This window comes from Oncorhynchus clarkii, chromosome 8, assembly GCF_045791955.1.
Source record: "Oncorhynchus clarkii lewisi isolate Uvic-CL-2024 chromosome 8, UVic_Ocla_1.0, whole genome shotgun sequence".
NCBI classification, from domain to species: Eukaryota; Metazoa; Chordata; class Actinopteri; order Salmoniformes; family Salmonidae; genus Oncorhynchus; species Oncorhynchus clarkii.
In genome coordinates, this window is record NC_092154.1 from 22539442 (window position 1) to 22561636 (window position 22195).

The 22195-nt window shown below is 43.2% G+C and overlaps 2 protein-coding genes across 6 annotated transcripts; both read right to left on the reverse strand.

Annotated features, from left to right (window-relative positions):
• Window positions 1-1367: 1367 nt before the first annotated feature.
• Window positions 1368-16734, reverse strand: LOC139415107 (dehydrodolichyl diphosphate synthase complex subunit nus1-like). Of its 5 annotated transcripts, XM_071162930.1 has the most exons (7): window positions 16181-16719; window positions 12057-12191; window positions 8630-8782; window positions 7572-7671; window positions 5422-5747; window positions 4022-5258; window positions 1368-3449 (listed from the first exon to the last, which is right to left on the reverse strand). In XM_071162930.1, exons 1-5 carry the CDS (start codon window positions 16545-16547, stop codon window positions 5657-5659), a joined length of 846 nt encoding a protein of 281 aa, XP_071019031.1. In that variant the 5' UTR covers window positions 16548-16719; the 3' UTR covers window positions 1368-3449; window positions 4022-5258; window positions 5422-5656. The 5 variants fall into 5 exon arrangements, with proteins under 5 accessions (XP_071019031.1, XP_071019030.1, XP_071019028.1 ...); XM_071162929.1 differs by having other exon boundaries at window positions 1368-3345; window positions 4126-5747; window positions 16181-16734; XM_071162927.1 differs by having other exon boundaries at window positions 1370-3449; window positions 4022-5747; window positions 16181-16734.
• Window positions 16735-18845: 2111 nt separating this feature from the next.
• Window positions 18846-22119, reverse strand: LOC139415109 (nephrocan-like). The gene is made up of 3 exons (XM_071162931.1): window positions 20962-22119; window positions 19833-20734; window positions 18846-19508 (listed from the first exon to the last, which is right to left on the reverse strand). The coding sequence occupies exons 1-3, from the start codon at window positions 21160-21162 to the stop codon at window positions 19100-19102; spliced, it is 1512 nt and encodes a 503-aa protein (XP_071019032.1). The 5' UTR covers window positions 21163-22119; the 3' UTR covers window positions 18846-19099.
• Between the last annotated feature and the right edge of the window lie 76 nt (window positions 22120-22195).

The window sequence follows — 22195 nt, forward strand, 5'->3', positions numbered from 1 at the left end:
TATTATGTAGTCATTCAGATGTGGTTTATTTACGTTTGTTGGTACATGTTTGGAATGGCTGCTTCCTACAATTACATGTTCCCAGACAGCACAAATCACCCATCCGCTGGAGGTTGAAAAGGCGCTGCGAAACATTGTCATGCACCAATACTCCAGCTATCACCTATCAGAGTTGTCATGGAAACATACAACGATCTGGGGGAGTTGTAGTATTTCTGCCACACACACACACACACAACACCTCCAGACGCACAGGCACACACTCTCTCTCTGATCTCTGTGTGTCTACTCCACTCAAGGACCACTTTCAATACAGGAAGGAATCCTCAGAGATACAGTAGCTGGTCCCTTCCCAGTCCACGTCTGTGGTTATTTTATGGCACGTACTCTACACACGTGCAGCATTGTGCATGTTCAAGGACTGATCATTTCTTTCAACGTGTTGTTGTGGTACTGTGCTGTTTGTCTGTTCATATTCAGTACAATCCTTTCAAGCAGCAGTCTTTCTTTCGCATTCCTCGAGGCAGCCCTCAAGGTACTCATAGATTATTCATGATAACTAGGCATTAATAAAACAGCAACAAATCAGCCAGTGTGCCAGTTAGCAGGATCTGTTTTTGTTGTCGTTGTCGATTTCGTAAGCTGAGATGCATTATTAGAGGAATAAGCAGACAGAGGAATCAGTCACTGCAAGATAATTGTGGTGCTCTCTGAAAGGCTATCAGTAGCCAAACCCTATTTCCAATTTCAAACCCTGTGTAGTGATCCATCAGGGGCTATTCATCTTATCTGGTGTGGTAGTGGAGCATGACAGACGTCCTGTGAAGGCAAAGAAATAACGACCCAACTGTGTAGGCATTAAATAGAGTAGGCTAAATCATTCAAATGAATAAAACAGAGGCCACTAGCAGGTCTTAATAAAACCTAATAGTCCTTGGATGTATTTATGTCTTCCCTAATGTGTCCTGACTGGGCTTGTGTGTATATAAAGGGACCTGAAATGATGATTTAGCCTTGGACTAATCCACCAAGATATTATTCTGAATCAATGTGCTGTGAATAATTCATGTAGATTTACCAACACTGGGGTTGGGCTTTGCTCTTTCCATAGATTGATCTGATACTATTCATAGTACCAACATACTGTGACACCTCTCAACTTAAACCCAATGGATATTCACTGCAGTTTTACTGTTAATACTGAATCAAGTAAAAATGGGGGACTGCCACAGGTTATGACTGATCAAGACAAGGAGTGCTGTTTATTGTAGTAGTAGACCAAGGTCTATTAATGTTGCCTTTAAGTATTGAGTCATTTATCTTAAAAGGATGAAACTACAGAGATGAACAAAAAAGACAGCAGGATCCCACCTCATAAATTAGTAGTTTATAACCAGTTTTCCATTTCAATTCATTTAAAATGGGTACACATGTAATTGGTTTCTATATCGTTTTTCTAAATCGATAAGAAATGTTTGACATATTATTTACAATCATACACAGATGAACAATGTTGTTGCCATGGTTACTTCAGCGCTACACAGGAAACATTATTCACAATGCGAAAACCCCTTCCAGGCCCTACCCCAGTTCACAGTGGCGTTGGCACTGTTTACAACTAGAAGCCCATGTCTGTGCATGTGTTTATTTCCCAACCAGACTGAACATGAAGATTAAAATAAACATTCACAAATGAAGTACAAGCCTCCTACAAGGTCACATGTTCATAATTGTTCATTAATGCACTCACAGCCCTATTTATAATTAGCTGCTTATAGCCAGCATACTGGAAACTGACGATGCTTTCTGCCATCCCCTTGTTGATCAATCAGCAGGGAGAACAGTCAACTGAAAGGAAGGAGTAATTAAAATAGGCTTTAGTCATTCTACATCAGCTGTAAAAACTATGTTAACATCTCATATAAGACTTTTGGCTCATGAGCACCACTTTCAAAACTACTGAAATTATAGAAATGTTCGGAGCATCACTTTAAGACAACTTTTTACAGCTAAATTCTCATGGATAGGAAGGAATCTTTTAAGACAATAAACCTATACAAAATAACCAATTTATTGTATAGAGAAAGAGAGAGAGAAGCTCAGTCTGTCACCTTTTCTCATGTTACACTGGATCAAATCTAATCTCCTAAAGGCATCGCTAGGGTTGTTAGAGAAGTAAATATGGCATTTTGGATAAATGAGACACCAACATTTCAGTGTTAAAAAATTCCTAAGCTTACTAGAGGAAAGTCCTCTCCCTTGCGAGGATGTGTTATGAACATAACGCAATTTCACTTCTTTCTGAATGACTGGCGTTTTCAACATTTATTTAAATGTTTTGGGTTGGCCAATAGGGGGACGATAGCATCGTATATCAATGTTGTATGGGTACATAATTGCGCAAGGACAAAGGTTGACATCACCCAACGCAATTTCATGTAGTTCTCCATTTCTGCAGTCCATATGCCTTCACTTGGTCTAAAAGACTGACATGAAGAGTGGATTTAAAGCAAATCTGCCTCAATGTTTACACGCAGCTGCCACATCACAAAACACTACACTCAACTATCTTCCATTTGAGGGGGATGTTAAGACTTATGTAAAGTGCTGCATCAGAGAGTAGAGTAGCAGTACAGTGGTTTGAGCTGCTCTCAGCTGCAGGTGTTTAAGCCTGCCTGTATCGAGAACACAACACACATTAGTATTTCAAACAAAGCGTTTAAAAAGAAGTGTTGGAAGATGCTTTCCCTTTGAATGATGGTGCAGTCCACCATGCATTTGAATGACTGCTGCATATCAATTCAGAATGACTAGCAACCTGCATCCGAGTGCCTCTCCCTAGGCACACAGCTTTCAGATGGTGAAACACATCCTTGGTTATAAGTCAGTGCAAATAAAACATTCAATTAATATCTAACACATCCAAGGTTACTACAGCTTCACACTCAGTCCATTGTTCAATAGTTGATCATTTCAGGTTAAATCCAGCAGGCCTTTCGGTGCATACATTACAGGGAGTAAAACACTTGTTCACCTTACCATAGACCACATTACATGTGAGGGGACATGCAGAGGACAAGATCAGACAACACAACTCCATAAATCAACCTTTTACATCGGTTCAATTTAGCTCGCAGGAAGATATCAGCTGTTCAGTCTACCTTTAGAAGACACTGAGGGAATCCAACCCAAACAAAGCATATAGGTGTACTGAATATATGGGGTTTTCAGTAACATTTATTGATTAACCTTCCTATGACAACCCAACCACTGGCTAGTGAGGAATTGGGAGTTTCAGTCCCATGGGTAATTAGTTAGCATTATGGTGTAAATGCATACGGCCACCTGGAGTGTTGTTTGAACAGGTAAAAAGCCCAGGTTGGTGATTTACGGCCACCTGGAGTGTTGTTTGAACAGGTAAAAAGCCCAGGTTGGTGATTTACTGCCACCTGGAGTGTTGTTTGAACAGGTAAAAAGCCCAGGTTGGTGATTTACGGCCACCTGGAGTGTTGTTTGAACAGGTAAAAAGCCCAGGTTGGTGATTTACGGCCACCTGGAGTGTTGTTTGAACAGGTAAAAAGCCCAGGTTGGTGATTTACTGCCACTTGGAGTGTTGTTTGAACAGGTAAAAAGCCCAGGTTGGTGATTTACGGCCACCTGGAGTGTTGTTTGAACAGGTAAAAAGCCCAGGTTGGTGATTTACTGCCACCTGGAGTGTTGTTTGAACAGGTAAAAAGCCCAGGTTGGTGATTTACTGCCACCTGGAGTGTTGTTTGAACAGGTAAAAAGCCCAGGTTGGTGATTTACTGCCACCTGGAGTGTTGTTTGAACAGGTAAAAAGCCCAGGTTGGTGATTTACGGCCACCTGGAGTGTTGTTTGAACAGGTAAAAAGCCCAGGTTGGTGATTTACTGCCACCTGGAGTGTTGTTTGAACAGGTAAAAAGCCCAGGTTGGTGATTTACGGCCACCTGGAGTGTTGTTTGAACAGGTAAAAAGCCCAGGTTGGTGATTTACGGCCACCTGGAGTGTTGTTTGAACAGGTAAAAAGCCCAGGTTGGTGATTTACGGCCACCTGGAGTGTTGTTTGAACAGGTAAAAAGCCCAGGTTGGTGATTTACTGCCACCTGGAGTGTTGTTTGAACAGGTAAAAAGCCCAGGTTGGTGATTTACTGCCACCTGGAGTGTTGTTTGAACAGGTAAAAAGCCCAGGTTGGTGATTTACGGCCACCTGGAGTGTTGTTTGAACAGGTAAAAAGCCCAGGTTGGTGATTTACTGCCACCTGGAGTGTTGTTTGAACAGGTAAAAAGCCCAGGTTGGTGATTTACTGCCACCTGCAGTTATGGAATGTTTACGTACAAGTATAATTCATTGGCAGATCCCTCCTGAAGTCCAAAATGGTATCATGTGATCCTTCCTTAACCAAGTTGACCCAGTTGACTACTTCAAAAATGGTTGAAGTCCTCAATGGCACTGCCCATGCTAAAATTGGCATTTGGGCACTAGAGTCGTCTATCTAGGATATCCCTACAGTGTAAATATTTCTGTATGCCATGTAACCAGAGAGAAAGGAAAATAAAATACTGAATCTGGGTTTTAAAAACAAGTTCATGAGATGAAAGAAATAGCAAAACACTTTAATACAAGAATTAGTCAATCTTCACATGGATTAACCACAACAGACAGCAGCATTGAGGATTAAGGGGCTCAACATGCAAAAATCTTAATATTATGGAGAACGGGGTGAGAACCTAGTAATTCAACACCAAATAAAATAGTGTTGGTCATGGGGGAAATTGTATACAGACAACTGCTTTATTTTTCATCCTGATTGATTGCAAAGATTGGATTTTGTGTAGGTTTAGTGTAACTTGCTGGCTGAGTTTCACACATGTACAAAAGCAGACACACACAGTCCACCAACAGTAACTCTGAATGAAGACACAGCACAACCATGTAGTCAGACATCCTTAACATGCAGAGTATAGTCACGTATCACAGAGCTCTTGTTCCACATCCTCCCGTACCATATTGATCAAGCGCTACATTTGAAGCACACTTATATGAAGTATAATTTCCAGAAAAGCCCCAAGGTCCTCCATGCAGTCCTTTACAGAGATGGAGAGACCTGAAGAGCAATGTTGTTGTTTAGCATTAAACTTTCTGCCTGGCACATTCCTCACAACACACCGCTCCCTTCCAGAGCAGCAGAAAGCTTGATCCATTATCCTCATTCATACCTCAGGGGCACAACAGGATCTACAGCAAACAGAGAGAGCGAGAGAGAAGCAAAGCAACACTAGATTTACACCATACGGCTAACAATGTCCTTCAGGTAATGTTGGTTCTTCGTTAATACAGCTGATGCGGGGGCATTGGCCGATCTCTTCCAAGCCCGCTGATGTTCAGTGCGTGCCATTACCTTGTCAGGGTCCGTACTACCCAGCATGCCTCACAGAGGCAGCCTGGTGACCCTTTCATGTTGCGGAGGAGCAGTGAGTCCGAGTGAGCGGGGTTGGAGGTGAGATTTGATGTGATGTGGCAGTACGCTGTCTGCCTGTACTGCAAACAGAGACCCGGGAGGAAGAGGGGCTAGGGCGGACCCCTACCCCACACCCTTGTCTTTCCCCTTCCTCTGGAGGGGCGGGGCCAATCACTCACTTCCCCAGCCGCTGCTCACAGGAGGCGTAGCGCTGCAAGGCGCTGAATAAGTCCTCATAGGAGACGCCTACATGGGAGGGTAAGGAGCTGCAGGAGAGAGGGAGGATGTTAGAGAGATATACTACAGAGACACTTCTAGCCTACCTCCAATGGCAGTAGCTATGGGCAGTAGAGTAAAACCTATGAATATAAAATAATGTTGGTAAAATAGATACCAAGCAATAAGTGATTAACAGAAATGTCACCATGTTACATTAGTTAAAAGGCGTACTCCAAATACAATTATGTACTTTATTGCTGCTTTAAAAAAATCTCCTGTGATTCCCAAAAGCTGCTGCTTGAGTTAATGCCTAAAGCAGTTACAGCACTATATGGCCATCTAGTGTTTGATGGCGGTCAAGGCCCAAAATGTCCTTGCAAATCATTGACAATGATTAGGCCTCTAGTGCCCAAAAGCCTGTTTAAGCATGGGTAGGGCCGTTGACTACTTCAAAATAGCAAAAGTCCTCAACTGGGTGGGACTTCCTATAGGTTAAGGAAGGTTCACATAATTCCATCCAGGTCATCAGAAGGGCTCAGCCAATGATTTAAACTTGTGAGCAAACATTCCATAACTGTAGGTGGCAGTACGCACCCTTTCAGTTTGTTAACCAACTTTTTGGGCGGCAGGTAGCCTAGTGGTTAGAGTGTTGGGCCAGTAACCGAAAGGTTGCTAGATCGAATCCCCGAGCTGACAAGGTAAGAAAAATCGATCGTCCCCCCCCTGAACAAGGCCGTTAACTCACTGTTCCTAGGCAGTCATTGTAAATAAGAATGCTCTTAACTGATTTTCCTAGTTAAATAAAAGGTTTTTAAAAATGTACATTTAAAAATGGAAAAAGTGGAAATAGAAGAAAATTGAAGAAAATTGACAACTTCCAAATGGAGCCTGTGTGCTCACAAATGCCATAATGTGACAGATACAAAGAAGAGTCCTCTCTCATGTTGCAAATAAAGTCTTTCTGTGAAAAATAAATGTTGCTTTGTAAAGACCCACATTCAATAATGTGGGCCATTCTGACTGAACTTCACGACTGCCAAATAACGATACATTTATAGTCAGGTTTCCATTGATCCAGGTTTACTCGACAAAAGCAATGTCCGGTAAATATTAGTCAATTATTACATTCTATCGTCTACATGCTGGCTTTCGTGGGCTATATGCCTACCTGAGACATCAAACATAGGTGGGAGGGCATACAGAAGGTCACCAACTTATTAATACACAATTTGCCTACATGGGTTAAGGAAACACTTCAACCACTACATTTTTATTCAACACTTTTTTTCCCGGAATGATGCCATCACATCCAGCTATCTTTATCAACACAAGATAGTGAAATGGAAACGTAGCCTAGCAAGCAATTGTCAATTTTCTATTTTTATTGTTGTTATTTTAAATGGAAACATAGCTAATGTCCAGAAATAGGATTTCTGCGATTGTTAGTGATGCATCATCTGTCAACGTCGCATCTTATGAAGGCTGAACTGCATCATTTCCTCTCCGTTTCCATTAAAACAGCACTGCTATTTATACTGGATTCACAGCAGCGTTTTAAAAAGCCTTGTCAATCTGTCAAGACAGGAGACAAATTAGGCAGCAGGCAGGTTTACCAGTTAATCTGCACAGATAAGCACAAAAGGCCCATATCAATTCTACTCAGGAGGCAAAGCAAAGGCACGCACACACAAACTCTCCCTCTCTGTCACACACACACACACACACACAGAGTGGTTATGAGGAATAAGAAAGGAACCTCATTGTCATTCGTGTCCAGCTCTTCAGAGCAGCGGCTATCCCAGCAGTCTTCCACATGAGTGAGGCAGCCTTATCGAACGTGTGCACACAGACAGACACTGTACAATACTCACATGAACTCTGTCAGTCTGATGTGCCAGGGCAGGAATCCCAGGGTGCTTTCTACTGGGCCGAACTTCAGAACCAGGTCTGGATCTGGTGTACTCTTCGACTCTGCACATACAGAGAGAGCAATGGAACAACCAATCACTGGAAATTTCAGAGTGCACCGTTTCGAGCATTTTAGAGGCTAGTTTGCATAAGGACTGTGGAAAAGATTAAGAGATAACCATCTGAAGTGCCTTTTCTTTTTTTGGGGGGGGGGGGGGGGGGGGGGGGGGTGTTAGAGAGCTACAGCAGCAGCTTGCCAAGCCCCATAGACACTGACTGTGCTGAGGAACAGCTGCACTCACTGGCCCAGAGAAGTAAACACACGATAACTTCACTGTACACTACACTGGATTTGATTGGATTCAACTCAACTGCACTGAAGTGAACTCTGCTATCCTCTGTAGTTTATATTCTGTCTGGAGACCATCTTTCTCATCAGTTTGTTCACATTTCTGCCTTTGGTCTCATCCATCACCTTCTACAAGAGCTTTGATTTGTGAGTGTTACACTAAAGTAATGGTGATGTGATTTACAGCTAGTGAGGGTGATCAGTCTTAGCCAGGGGCTAACGATGGGCAGAGCCTGGGCGGGCAGAGGGCTCAGGTCAAAAAAAACACATTGAGAGAGGAGCTCTGGCTCAGAGTGCTTCATCTTCCCTTCATCTTTTGATCAAACACTGTTGGAGCTGCTCTAACAGGGGCTTCTTGACCTTTACCCAATTTCTGTTCTTCATCATTCCTGAGCTTCAAATTGAGTGAAATTGCTACTCTGAACATCATGCCAAAGGAGAGCTGGTGAGCTAAGCTTCACTGACTGTACTCCAGCTTGTAATAGTGCAGCACAGATTAATATCAGATGATTTACAGTCTATGATAACTACTGTTATGATCAAGAGAATGTCTATGGGTGTTATCCTGACGATTAAGCAATTAAATAAAGGTCCCAGTCAACGAATAACAATACACTAAAGACCAGTAAGAACCAATGGCATGTCCTCCTGCTGATCTTGGGGCCTCCTCACCTCTGAGTAGGGAGTCCAACACAGTGACATTAATGTCTTCGGATGTCTTTTCCCTCTGCTCCACAGCTCTACACAGCTGCTGTGCTGCCTGCACGATCCTCAGCTTCCCGTCGTCTGGAGACAGCACCTTCAATACAGACTGACACGACAGCACTGTGGAAACAGAGGAATACAGTCATAATGCGCCCCACAAACACACATACCGGTACTCAGGCACGCACACACACACTAATCATAACAATCAATGGTAAACGTGTCAGGTGGCTGTTTGACTGAAGGTTAGTGGGTGGGAATGCCTGCTTTATAAACCTGCTGTTATAATATATGGAACGCCGCTTGGGTCTTTGGGTGTCAAACTATACACGTCAAATAACACTATATGACATGTCAAATAAAACAATTCTATTATAGAAAGTTGTGTGTGCTGAATTTGCATGAGCAAGCCAAGCTCCACCACTACGATCAGTAGCACTGTCAAAGCTGTACAAAAAATAAAGTCTGCCAACAAGCACACACCGGCCACGAACGATGTGTTCACAATACCGCGTGGGTAATAAGGCATTATGTGTTCACAATACCGCGTGGGTAATAAGGCATTATGTGTTCACAATACCGCGTGGGTAATAAGGCATTATGTGTCCACAATACCGCGTGGGTAATAAGGCATTATGTGTTCAACCGAATAGGAAAACGTTTGTGTGAGCATTTGAAATAAGATCAGGAGCAAAAATGCTTGCGAATATCTTTGATACAGATTTTATTAGCAACTTCTGCGGTAGCTAGCTAGCTTTAGCAGTCTACTCAGTAGACTGCTAAAGCGGTTCCCCCACAACGTCCTCCTCTGAGTTATCAGACTCCAAAACAACCACGTTGTATTGTTTTTCCTCTGGAAGCGTGTTCAATACACATAGTAGGATGACTGGTACAATAAATGTAGCTCAATTCAGATTCCCACAATAAGAGCTACGATGCTAATGTTCTCTGGGTGTCACTGAGTAGACTGATACCCCATGTTCTCTGGGTGTCACTGAATAGACTGATACCCCGTGTCATTGATCCACAGTCCATAGGTAAGGCTGTACAGTGAAATAAGTATGCCCCCAATGCAAACTCATTCAGAAGGCGAGGTCAGAACAGGTGCATCAAAGCTGGGACCGAGAGAGTGAAAAACAGCTTCTATCTCAAGGCCATCAGACTGGGTTTTTTTCTCTCATCTTTATTTAACCAGGTAGGCAAGTTGAGAACAAGTTCTCATTTACAATTGCGACCTGGCAAAAAAAGGCCATGGTGGTGAAGTAAATACAATATAGCAAGTAAAACACTGGAATGGTTGATTTGCAGTGGAAGAATGTGCAAAGTAGAGAGATAAATAATAGGGTGCAAAGGAGCAAAATAAATAAATAAATACAGTAGGGAAAGGGGTAGTTGTTTGGGTTAAATTATAGATGGGCTATGTACAGGTGCAGTATATGTGTGCTCTGACAGTTGGTGCTTAAAGCTAGTGAGGGAGATAAGTGTTTCCAGTTTCAGAGATTTTTGTAGTTCGTTCCAGTCATTGGCAGCAGAGAACTGGAAGGAGAGGCGGCCAAAGAAATAATTGGTTTTGGGGGTGACCAGAGAGATATACCTGCTGGAGCTCGTGCTACAGGTGGGTGCTGCAATGTTGACCAACGAGCTGAGATAAGGCGGGGATCTAGCAGGGTCTTGTAGATGACCTGGAGCCAGTGGGTGGGTAGTCAACATGCGCGAGCGGTCTGGTCAGCATGTAAGAACTGTCTTATATATTATGGGTATTTTAGATGACACCTAGCCTAGATAGTTAGCTAGCTAACAATAGCTACTGAAACAGATTGTCATTTTGTTATGTTTTTTGGGAAAGACCATTGTTTGCATCCATCAGCTAGCTAGCTTTTTTTTATGACCAGCAGTGTCCAGCGCTTGGGGAAGTGTGTCTGCGCACGTGTGGCAGCAGAAGGTGCGCGAGACAACTATACCAGCGTCATATGATACGAAACAGGTGAATCGCTGTGACATATGAAATACGAGTGATAGTGTAATCAATGTGTCATAACTACGTAAAAAATGCATGAATGTGCTAAATTATTATGTGACGTGCAGTCATATTGAGATCCTGATTGGTCAACAAGCTTATTTGACATGTTAAAGTGTTATATGACGTGTATATTTTTTGACACGCAAAGACCCAAACGGCGTTCCATAGTAATATGACATTTATGGGTTACAAAACAATTTAATAACAAGAGAACATAGAGATCCTATAATTCGTAAATTATACAAGTGAATTATAGTTTCTATGAACAGGAAAAACAAGAATTCCTTGAAGAGAATTATTCTGGGTTGTGTTCCTTTACTACTCTATACGGTCTGTGTGTGTGTGAGACCGTGTGTAATAACAGATTGACTTGCTCAAGAGATAATGTAGTTGCCAACAGCAGACGGCCAGTAAGACTACACAATAGAATAGATCTTAATCAGTCAATACAGGCTGGCTGCAGTCCACATGCTCTTCAATAAACAAATGCCACTGATGATGCAATCATGCTTTCAAGCATGGTGTAATTGGAATCCATCTAAAAAATACAGTTAACTATAATTTTCGTAATCCGTTTCAAAATTCATTCAATAAGTGATGATGAATTGTGAATATTACTCCAATTAAGCCTTGCAATCTAAATTGCCCTAAAGGGTTTCATATATTATTTAGTATCCAATAGAATTGAATTGATTATTCATACTACATGTGGCAGAATTCTGAATGCCTCTTCTCTTCTTGGTTGTAGCCCATCTAGTTATTCTGGTTTAACCCGATTATGGCATAGTACAGGAGTAAGGACGGAGAATAGCAGAGAAACCACAGGGCATGTCCCATTGTTCCAGATGTCTGTTGAGGGGCCGTATGTATCAAGCGTTGAGTAGGTGTAGGAGTGCTGATTTAAGATCAGTTTAGTGCAGTGTTTCTTAATCCTGGTCCCGGGGACCGAAAGGGGTGGACATTTTAGTTTTTGCTCTGGTGCTCGGGGCTCTAAATTAATGTTTTATTGGTAGCACTGGTGCTCCTAATTTTGAAAAGTTAGGAGCACCACATAACATTTCAGCGCACCAGAAAAATAGATTATTAAATTGATGGATATAGTTTATATTAGGCCTATATGAATCCTACTGCTCAGTTGATTCAGAATATTCCCTTGAATAAACATTGATCTACACCACCACCACTGGTAGCAACCTGTATTAGAGTTAACGTTTGGCATTTAGCTCGCGATTAGCATTATGCCAGCTTCCTTAGACTGGGGGGGATTGTTTGTGTGTAATTTTTTTTTTGTTTTTTTGTGGAGTGCCGCTTTAGACCAGCACTCCTAATCTGAGATGCATACAGCCCCTGCTGTTCGGTGTTCAAGTGTCTCACCTTGTTGGTCCTGTTTGTCAGTGCCATTGTTAAGGAACTCCACACAGAGCTGCTTGGAGCCTTCTAGATCTAGGAGCTCCTGCTGCTGCTTCAGGATCTCATCCATCAGCCTGGAGTTGTTCCTCCTGAAGACACCTGGGAACCAAAAGGGTCATGGCTAGAAGGGGTCCATCTTTAGTCAAATTAAATGTCAGATTTTACTTTTTGTAGCAGGTTAGGAGAACTTATGCAGTAGTTTAGGAGAATTAACATAGCAGGTTAGGATAATTAGGTAAAGGTTAGCTAAAATAAATAAAATAAAATCTACTTTTGACATTAATTTCACAAAAGCTGGATCCCTTCTAGCCATGACCAACCAAAATGGAAATGTTATCTGTTGGGAGGAGGGGGGGGGGGGGTTTCAACCTCTCACTGGGGGTTAGGAACATTGGGCACAGCCGAACTTAACTGAAAGACGAAAAAACAAGGAGATTTGCAACCTTTCAAAACTGATACCTAAAATTAACATAATATTATATAATAAGTCGAGTAATTAGGGGGGAATAATGAATCATGTGCCACATTTGGCTGTGAGACTGATGACACAAGTCAGCAGACATTGAGGAACCACACCACTGAGAAAGCACTCAAGGCGTAAACAATATTTTCAAACTAGCATGACCCAGTAAGAGTGGCTGTGGTGAATTATATTTAACTAGGCAAGTCAGTTAAGAGCAAATTCTTATTTACCATGACGACCTACACTGGCCAAACCCAGGCGACGCTGGACCAATTGAGCGCCGCCCTATGGGACTCCCAACCACAGCCGGATGTGATTCAGCCTCGATTCGAACCAGGGACTGGCGACACCTCTTGCACTGAGATGCAGTGCCTTAGACCACTGCGCCACTCGGGAAGCAAGAACAGAAATACTGTGCGTGTGTGTAACCTTCAGTTAAGCCAATTCCCTCTAGGCTCAGAGAATAGGTGAAAATGCCACATGTCAAATCTTGAAAGCCTATTGAGAGTCGGGACTCCACTAGTTGAAATCATATTCTCTAATCTAGCTATACAACATTGTTACAGTTGATAGAAAATAAACCGCCCCCCTTTCGGAAAAGCTGACCACGACTCCATTTTGTTGATCCCTGCCTACAGACAGAAACTAAAACAAGAGGCTCCCACGCTGAGGTCTGTCCAACGCTGGTCCGACCAAGCTGACTCCACACTCCAAGACTGCTTCCATCACGTGGACTGTGAGATGTTTCGTATTGCGTCAGATAACAACATTGACGAATACGCTGATTCGGTGTGCGAGTTCATTAGAACGTGCGTTGAAGATGTCGTTCCCATAGCAACGATTAAAACATTCCCTAACCAGAAACCGTGGATTGATGGCAGCATTCGTGTGAAACTGAAAGCGCGAACCACTGCTTTTAATCAGGGCAAGGTGTCTGGTAACATGACCGAATACAAACAGTGCAGCTATTCCCTCCGCAAGGCTATCAAACAAGCTAAGCGCCAGTACAGAGACAAAGTAGAATCTCAATTCAACGGCTCAGACACAAGAGGCATGTGGCAGGGTCTACAGTCAATCACGGACTACAGGAAGAAACCCAGCCCAGTCACGGACCAGGATGTCTTGCTCCCAGGCAGACTAAATAACTTTTTTGCCCGCTTTGAGGACAATACAGTGCCACTGACACGGCCTGCAACGAAAACATGCGGTCTCTCCTTCACTGCAGCCGAGGTGAGTAAGACATTTAAACGTGTTAACCCTCGCAAGGCTGCAGGCCCAGATGGCATCCCCAGCCGCGCCCTCAGAGCATGCGCAGACCAGCTGGCCGGTGTGTTTACGGACATATTCAATCAATCCCTATACCAGTCTGCTGTTCCCACATGCTTCAAGAGGGCCACCATTGTTCCTGTTCCCAAGAAAGCTAAGGTAACTGAGCTAAATGACTACCGCCCCGTAGCACTCACATCCGTCATCATGAAGTGCTTTGAGAGACTAGTCAAGGACCATATCACCTCCACCCTACCTGACACCCTAGACCCACTCCAATTTGCTTACCGCCCAAATAGGTCCACAGACGATGCAATCTCAACCACACTGCACACTGCCCTAACCCATCTGGACAAGAGGAATACCTATGTGAGAATGCTGTTCATCGACTACAGCTCGGCATTCAACACCATAGTACCCTCCAAGCTCGTCATCAAGCTCGAGACCCTGGGTCTCGACCCCGCCCTGTGCAACTGGGTACTGGACTTCCTGACGGGCCGCCCCCAGGTGGTGAGGGTAGGCAACAACATCTCCTCCCCGCTGATCCTCAACACTGGGGCCCCACAAGGTTGCGTTCTGAGCCCTCTCCTGTACTCCCTGTTCACCCACGACTGCGTGGCCACGCACGCCTCCAACTCAATCATCAAGTTTGCGGACGACACAACAGTGGTAGGCTTGATTACCAACAACGATGAGACGGCCTACAGGGAGGAGGTGAGGGCCCTCGGAGTGTGGTGTCAGGAAAACAACCTCACACTCAACGTCAACAAAACTAAGGAGATGATTGTGGACTTCAGGAAACAGCAGAGGGAACACCCCCCTATCCACATCGATGGAACAGTAGTGGAGAGGGTAGCAAGTTTTAAGTTCCTCGGCATACACATCACAGACAAACTGAATTGGTCCACTCACACAGACAGCATCGTGAAGAATGCGCAGCAGCGCCTCTTCAACCTCAGGAGGCTGAAGAAATTCGGCTTGTCACCAAAAGCACTCACAAACTTCTACAGATGCACAATCGAGAGCATCCTGGCGGGCTGTATCACCGCCTGGTATGGCAACTGCACCGCCCTCAACCGTAAGGCTCTCCAGAGGGTAGTGAGGTCTGCACAACGCATCACCGGGGGCAAACTACCTGCCCTCCAGGACACCTACACCACCCGATGTCACAGGAAGGCCATAAAGATCATCAAGGACATCAACCACCCGAGCCACTGCCTGTTCACCCCGCTATCATCCAGAAGGCGAGGTCAGTACAGGTGCATCAAAGCTGGGACCGAGAGACTGAAAAACAGCTTCTATCTCAAGGCCATCAGACTGTTAAACAGCCACCACTAACACTGAGTGGCTGCTGCCAACACACTGACACTGACTCAACTCCAGCCACTTTAATAATGGGAATTGATGGGAAATGATGTAAATATATCACTAGCCACTTTAAACAATGCTACCTTATATAAATGTTACTTACCCTACATTATTCATCTCATACGCATACGTATATACTGTACTCTATATCATCGACGGTATCCTTATGCAATACATGTATCACTAGCCACTTTATACTATACTATGCCACTTTGTTTACATACTCATCTCATTTGTACATACTGTACCCGATACCATCTACTGTATCTTGCCTATGCTGCTCTGTACCATCACTCATTCATATATCCTTATGTACATATTCTTTATCCCCTTACACTGTGTACAAGACAGTAGTTTGGAATTGTTAGTTAGATTACTTGTTATTACTGCATTGTCGGAACTAGAAGCACAAGCATTTCGCTACACTCGCATTAACATCTGCTAACCATGTGTATGTGACAAATAAAATTTGATTTGATTTGATTTGATTTGATTTGAAACTATCACACTCCAGCGGTTTCTCTGACGACAAGACATGCCATTTGGGAATGAGGGTGGTTGGAGCCCTGAATGCTGATTGGCCGACAACCGTTGTAGATCAGACCATATACAACAGTATGACAAAACATTTTATTTACTGGTAATAACAAAACATTAAAATGTACTGCTGTAATTATGTGGGTAACCTGTTTATAATAGCAACAAGGCACTTGAGGCCTAAGCAGATATCGCACAAATTATGGAAGGCTGGGTAAAACTATTTGACTATCAGAATTGATAATAGATAGCTAGGTAACAGTTATCCAAGGCAACAAACAAAGTACCACGAATAGGAAAGTTCAACAATCGCTGATTTACAAGCCAATCTAAATATGGCTGGCTGGCAAGGGTCTGCACTGCAGCGCACGTGACTGTCTGGTGGTGCTGTATTTAGCAACACTTCCTGGTGTCATTTAATATAAATAAAATAACGAAGAAATTAAATTCTTACCGTAATTATCGTACACACTGACATAAGATATGCCGACTGCCATGCACCACACCACAAGGTTGGCTATATCTGTGTACCGTGGCTCCTCTTCCGCTATCAATAAACCGATATGGTCAGGCAGCTTCTCCAGAGATTTCCCATCCGCCCCCCAGCGATACCGACGACCAACGCGTTTACCGGGTGCTGGGACAATCTTTTTGGGGTTAGGAAACGAGAGAGCCATCGGCACAATAAGCGCTGTTAAGGCTCGTGACCACAGTCGCCCATTCCAATTCCGAAGTCGGATTCGGAACCAAGTGATAAGCGTTCTATGAATGTGGAGAAGGACATGCAGAACCTGCCACACGAACTCGTACACTATTGCCATTATGCCGCCCTCCTCGACAAAATCTCGAAATTGAATAATTATCAGGTATCTATCGAGCTCTGCATTTCAAGTCTAGATATGGATGCACACTCATCTACTCCTGTGAGCCATTTAGTTTACTGCCAACGCCTCAGTTTACACGGCTGCCATCTTCATACAACCTTTACCCTCTGAACCCGAAAGATACACGTAGCTCACTGATTGGACGATTCAGCAAATATGAAATCACGCGAGAACTACGTATGGTTGTTTTTTTATTCTATGTAAATGAGACAGGCAGAGAGCAGGTCTCGATCCCTCGACCTTCTAGCCCGAAGTCCAGCGCGCTATCGACTGTGCCGCAAAAGCATGCTCAAGCGGCAGAGTCGATATCCGCGCTTATAAACCCAGGGTCGATCACACAATTTAATGTGCATCCCGCCACCTATTATGCCGGATGGAAACAGGATTCCCCCCCCCCAAAACTGAACAAATTACCAAAAAAATACAATAAATCAAACAACCTTTTTGTTAAAAAAATAAAACAGATCTGATCCCTATGTAACCGGTGTGAAATGGCTAGCTAGTTAGCCGGGTGCGCGCTTATAGCGTTACAATCAATGACGTCACTCGCTCTAAGACGTTGAAGTAGCTGTTTCCCTTGCTCTGCAAGGGCCTCTGCTTTTATGGAACGATAGGTAATGATGTTTCGTGGGAGGCCGTTGTTGATGTGTGCAGAGGGTCCCTGTTTCGGGGTGAGGAGAGGGACGGAAGCTAAATCTGTTACACCTACACAGGCTCAAGGCGAATATGGTAGGGCGGGTCTTCTGGCGCCAGTAGCCCTTGCAAGTCTTCAGATGTAAAATCCTTTAATCCCCAAAACTTTTCTGCTGCAGCCACAATAATGTCCAGTTTCATAGACTTCTTTGAGACTTGTGCTGTACAGTTTATAAATGTGTTAATGAACGCAACAAAATCCACATTTTTAACACACAGTAATCTTTTGTCTGGCAGCAAACATTTACTACAGGCTGTGGTGTATCCACTACCATATATTGACTAGCATCACTAGTCACTCAATGATTTTAATCACCTCCGCATAGGAGATTTGATTGACCGCTCTAGCTTTTACCACCTCATTCTCCTTCACCCTTAAAGGGCACTCCAGTAACTCAGGATCATGATCCCCACCACAATTGCAACACTGTCGTATTTCTACACACATTTTTTTCAGTATACTATTTTGTCTGCATACACTTGAAACAAGGCCAAATCCTTTACAATTCTTACACTGCAGTGGTTTGGAGATGAAAGCTCTTACAGCCTATCTTACATAACCAAGCGTCACATCCGTAGGTATTTGCTCTTTATCAAAAAACAACAGGGCCGACAGACTTTCTTCACGTGGGTCAGACGCAGGGCACCAACCACACCAGGAATGATCTTCATCGCCCCTGAGATGACTCCTTTGACAGGTGCTCTACTCAAATTCAAAACACAGCACTTCTGTTGTCTGGATTCTCTTGAGGCCCACTGCAATCTTCCCCTGTTCTTCAGAAATACAATTAATAAGACCACTCCTGGTCACTCTGACAGACTCCACTTTTCCAAGCCCTTGCTTCACAATCTTCGACCCCTCAAATGGGTTTCCCACATATGAATCCTTACTCAACAAACTTATCCCAATAAGAAGAGATTCATTAACATTCACACGTATTATCCACTGCAATTTTTGAAAATGTTATTTTTTGTTCTAGTTGTTGATACTACTGTTGTCCATGCAGAACATTCGTCTTCACCAAATTTGCTCAAAGCGCTACTGGATTCAAACTCAGCATCCACTTCCGCCATCACCCCACTTCCCGTCCGCCCGTCCCCTCAAACGCATGCCAAGATACTCTGGTTGTTCTTTTTGTCAGAACCTAGAGGTGTCCACTAGTTACCACATCCACAATGGGCTATATTGTAAACATTCATTAACAAACATGAAAACAAAACATTTGCTGTTTGTGCTTAATTTAAGGTTAGAGTTAGGAATAAGGCTAGCAGTGTGGTTAAAGTTAGGCTTAAGGTTAGGGTTAGGTTTAAACCGGTTGGAAACCGTGCAGGTCAGGCACCCTAGAAGTGCAAGTCGTTAGTTATCTGTAGCTAGTATTTATTTGTCTATTGTTTTTGCAAAGTGTGCATAACACTTTTTTACAGTATCAACTAAGATGCCAATTAAATTCAGAACAAACCAAACACACACAAAAGTAATTACATGGCTTATCCTATAGCAGATTATTTGCAACTGTTTGTGCCAAGTAAATGAAAACTGTAATGAAACTTGTTTATTTATTATTATGTTATTATACATTAGGTATTTAAGGTATATTCTACATATACCTATTTACCAATGTATATTGCAATAGCTGTTTGTTAATACAGTAGTTTAATGTTTTTCTATTGACTACACAGCTAAAGGTAACTTCCTTAGTATTAATTGCCAAACTACAGTAAAATGTTAAAACATTCAAAATACCCAGTATGTTCAGCTAAACATGAAATTCCCCTGCTACATTTATTTTCTCCATCTACGAATCATAGTCATAATACTCCTCAGTGTCTGTCTGCTCCACTTGGTCCTCAGGGGCGGTTTCCATGAAGTACTCCTCACATCTGTCCTGGGCCATCAGGTACGCTCTCCAGCTGTCCCCCGGCTCACTCACATGCTCGTTACACAGCTCTTTAGGGATCTCCACCCTCCTGGCCAGCAGGGTCCTCTTGACCCCCAGGAGCTCACAGCTGCAGTTCCAGGGGTTCCCATCTAGGTAGACGGTCCTCAGCCGTGGAAGCAGATCCAGGGTGATCTGGGGGAGGGAGGTCAGCTTGTTTCTCCTCAAGTTCAACACCTGCAGGCGCTTCAGGGATCTCAGCTCCTGCTCCTGGACGGCCTCGATGCGGTTCCCTTTCAAGTCCAGGCGGATCAGACTCTCTGGAAGCCTGCCAGAGAGACATGTTAACAGAACAGTGGACAGTGGTGTCTGCTCTTACCAAAAGGCCAAAGGAGTCACATGGATCTACAGTTAAGATGTGTTTATCTATCATCTTGTGGTTTTATACTCAAATATGTTTAACCAAAGACCTACAATGTGGTTAGGCCGCTATTCTACCGATGTATTGTACAAAGATTATTGTACAAATGAGTAATACTCAATTGAATGTACAACACATCTATAATGTATGTCATGAATTCATCAATATGATCCCAAATGTTAGTCTAAAACATGCTAATAAAGCACCATATCAAAGGGATGAAATACATACCCGTCTGGAATAGAGGAGAGGAGATTCTGTTCCAGAGCCAGGTTGGTTATGTGAACGCTGTTCCTCAGAGCATTAGCTTCAAAGTTCCAGATGGTGTTATTCTCTAGGAAGAGATGCTTCAGCTGTTTCATTCCAGACAGGTGCTGGAAGGTGACTTCCTGAATGGAGTTCTGTCTGCAGTCCAGTTTTTCCAGTTTGGGGCTCAGTCTACTGGGCAGCACCCTCAGCTGGTTTCCTGGCAGTTCCAGCACTGTGAGGTTGGGCAAGCGAAGGCCACCATCCACAGAAACCAACCTATTGTAGGACGCAGACAGAGACGTGAGGTTGCGGAGTTGGCCCATCTCACGGTTTCTCAGTGCTCGTATTTGGTTCCTGTCCAAGTTCAGGTAGGACAGGGCATGAGGGAGATCGAGTGGGACTCTTGATAGGAGGTTCCCTGGTAAACGCAGTGTCGTCAAGGACTGTAGTGGTGTGAAAAAGGATGAGGGAAAACAGGGGATCTTGTTGTTCCCCAAGCTCAACAGATTCAGTTGGGGGAGTCTCAGAGCACCTTGAACTGTCTCAATTTGATTTCCATCCAGGTAAAGGCACTCCAACTTCTTCAGGGTGGAGAGGGTGTTGGAACGCAGGTTGGTGATCTGGTTGTTCTGAAGATCAAGCAGGCGTAGTTTCTTCAGCCCCTCAAAGACAGACTCCTGGAGGCCTGTGATCCTGTTGTGGCCCACGTTAAGGGTCTCCAGGCTGGGTGGGAGACCACGGGGGATCTGATGCAGTTTATTCTTCTGTAGATCCAGGCTTCTTAGTAGCCCCTGAGCCCTGAGAGCATTGGCCTCCACCACTTCCACTCCACAGGATGAAATGATCACTTCCTCCAGCTCTGTCAGGCCAGATATGTCTCTACCCTGGAAAAGACAAACATATCAGGAGAAGATATGAACTAATGTGTACCATTATACAAACAATATGCTATTAATCAGAAGTAAATCATCACTCAGTAGTGCTTAAATCAAACTGATTAATTACAAGATTGCTAAGATGAAAGGTCTGAAAATGGTTTGATAGTGAATCTATTGTTACCAATGTCACTGATTAGCAATGGTTATTATCAAATGAGCAATTCCACTCTTACCTTTAGTTGCTTGATGTGGTTGTATCCCAGGTTTAGTTTCCTCACATCTTTAGTGATTCCAGTGGGAAAAGACTGCAACCTGAAACACTGCACTGACTTTGCACTATCACACACACACTTCTTTGGACAAACATTGCTACAGATGCACACGAGAGTATGCAATGTAATACTTGCCAGCAAGATCATGAGAAACCACATCATGAACACCCAGCCTAGTTGGGCATCTCAGTAAAAAAGAAGAGCACTCCCTCTTGCTCTGGGGTTTAAATACCTCAGCAAGGATTATGTGGGAGAGAGTAGGTGCTCTGTTTCATTTGGAACAATGGCAGAGATGTTTATCTTGGTTAAAAAACAACATTTGACACCGACAAGGAACTGACACAAACAGTAATAGATAGCCCTTCTGTTTGCGGACGTGAGAAACTTGCTGATAAACCATTTACAACCCATTCAGTTAAACAAATACAATTTCCTCCTCTGTCTATTTGAATACTCTGTCTGCCACTGTCTTGAAGGAGTTGCCATATATTTGCATGTTATGTTTTAAGATATGTTAGATGAACTACCTTAACCCTGATTACTGCATGCACTTGTGACTAAGTGCATGCAGTAATCAGGGTTAAGGTAGTTCATCTAACATATCTTAAAACATAACATGCAAATATATGGCAACTCCTTCAAGACAGTGGCAGACAGAGTATTCAAATAGACAGAGGAGGAAATTTGGATAAAAGTGAAGGCTAAATAGCATATGTTATTAGTAACATTTAATACAGATTAATGAACAACTACCACTTGTCTTTTAACTGAAGGATTGCCTTCTGTAGTGCCACACAGGGAATGTATATTTATCTCTCATGAACGTTAAATAAATAAAATATTTGTCTGATTATCCCAACAACAATGGTGTGAGATAAGAGGTTAGCAAATACAATTAAAAATAATGTATTTAATGCAAAAAGTAGCTATGTAAAATATGTAATACTGTCTGCAGAGCCACTCACACCATGCCTACAATGACATAAGAAATGTTTACACTCTCCAACAAGATATTTTAGACACAGGGAGTGGTCAACAAAAACAAGAGTGAAAAGCAAAGCATTCAACTGCAATTGTCAACGACAAAGGTACAATAATATATGCTACTGTCTGCCAGTATAAGGAGTGGCAGGAAACTGCCCCCAAGAACTCGACACAGATTGACTAGATATGCTATCGATTGCTTTTTTTCTGT

Bases quoted from the DNA above. Each gene is read 5' to 3' on its own strand.
- LOC139415107 (XM_071162926.1), bottom strand. From the start codon at position 16,547: ATGGCAATAGTGTACGAGTTCGTGTGGCAGGTTCTGCATGTCCTTCTC. The intron at 12,192-16,180 runs GTAAGAATTTAA...TTTGGTTCCCAG, and splicing joins CAGTGTGTACGATAATTACG to GTGTCTTCAGGAGGAACAAC. The intron at 5,748-7,571 runs GTGAGTATTGTA...TCTCTCCTGCAG, and splicing joins ATCAGACTGACAGAGTTCAT to CTCCTTACCCTCCCATGTAG.
- LOC139415109 (XM_071162931.1), bottom strand. From the start codon at position 21,162: ATGATGTGGTTTCTCATGATCTTGCTGGCAAGTATTACATTGCATACT. The intron at 20,735-20,961 runs GTAAGAGTGGAA...TGTCTTTTCCAG, and splicing joins ACCACATCAAGCAACTAAAG to GGTAGAGACATATCTGGCCT. The intron at 19,509-19,832 runs GTATGTATTTCA...TCTCTCTGGCAG, and splicing joins CTCTCCTCTATTCCAGACGG to GCTTCCAGAGAGTCTGATCC.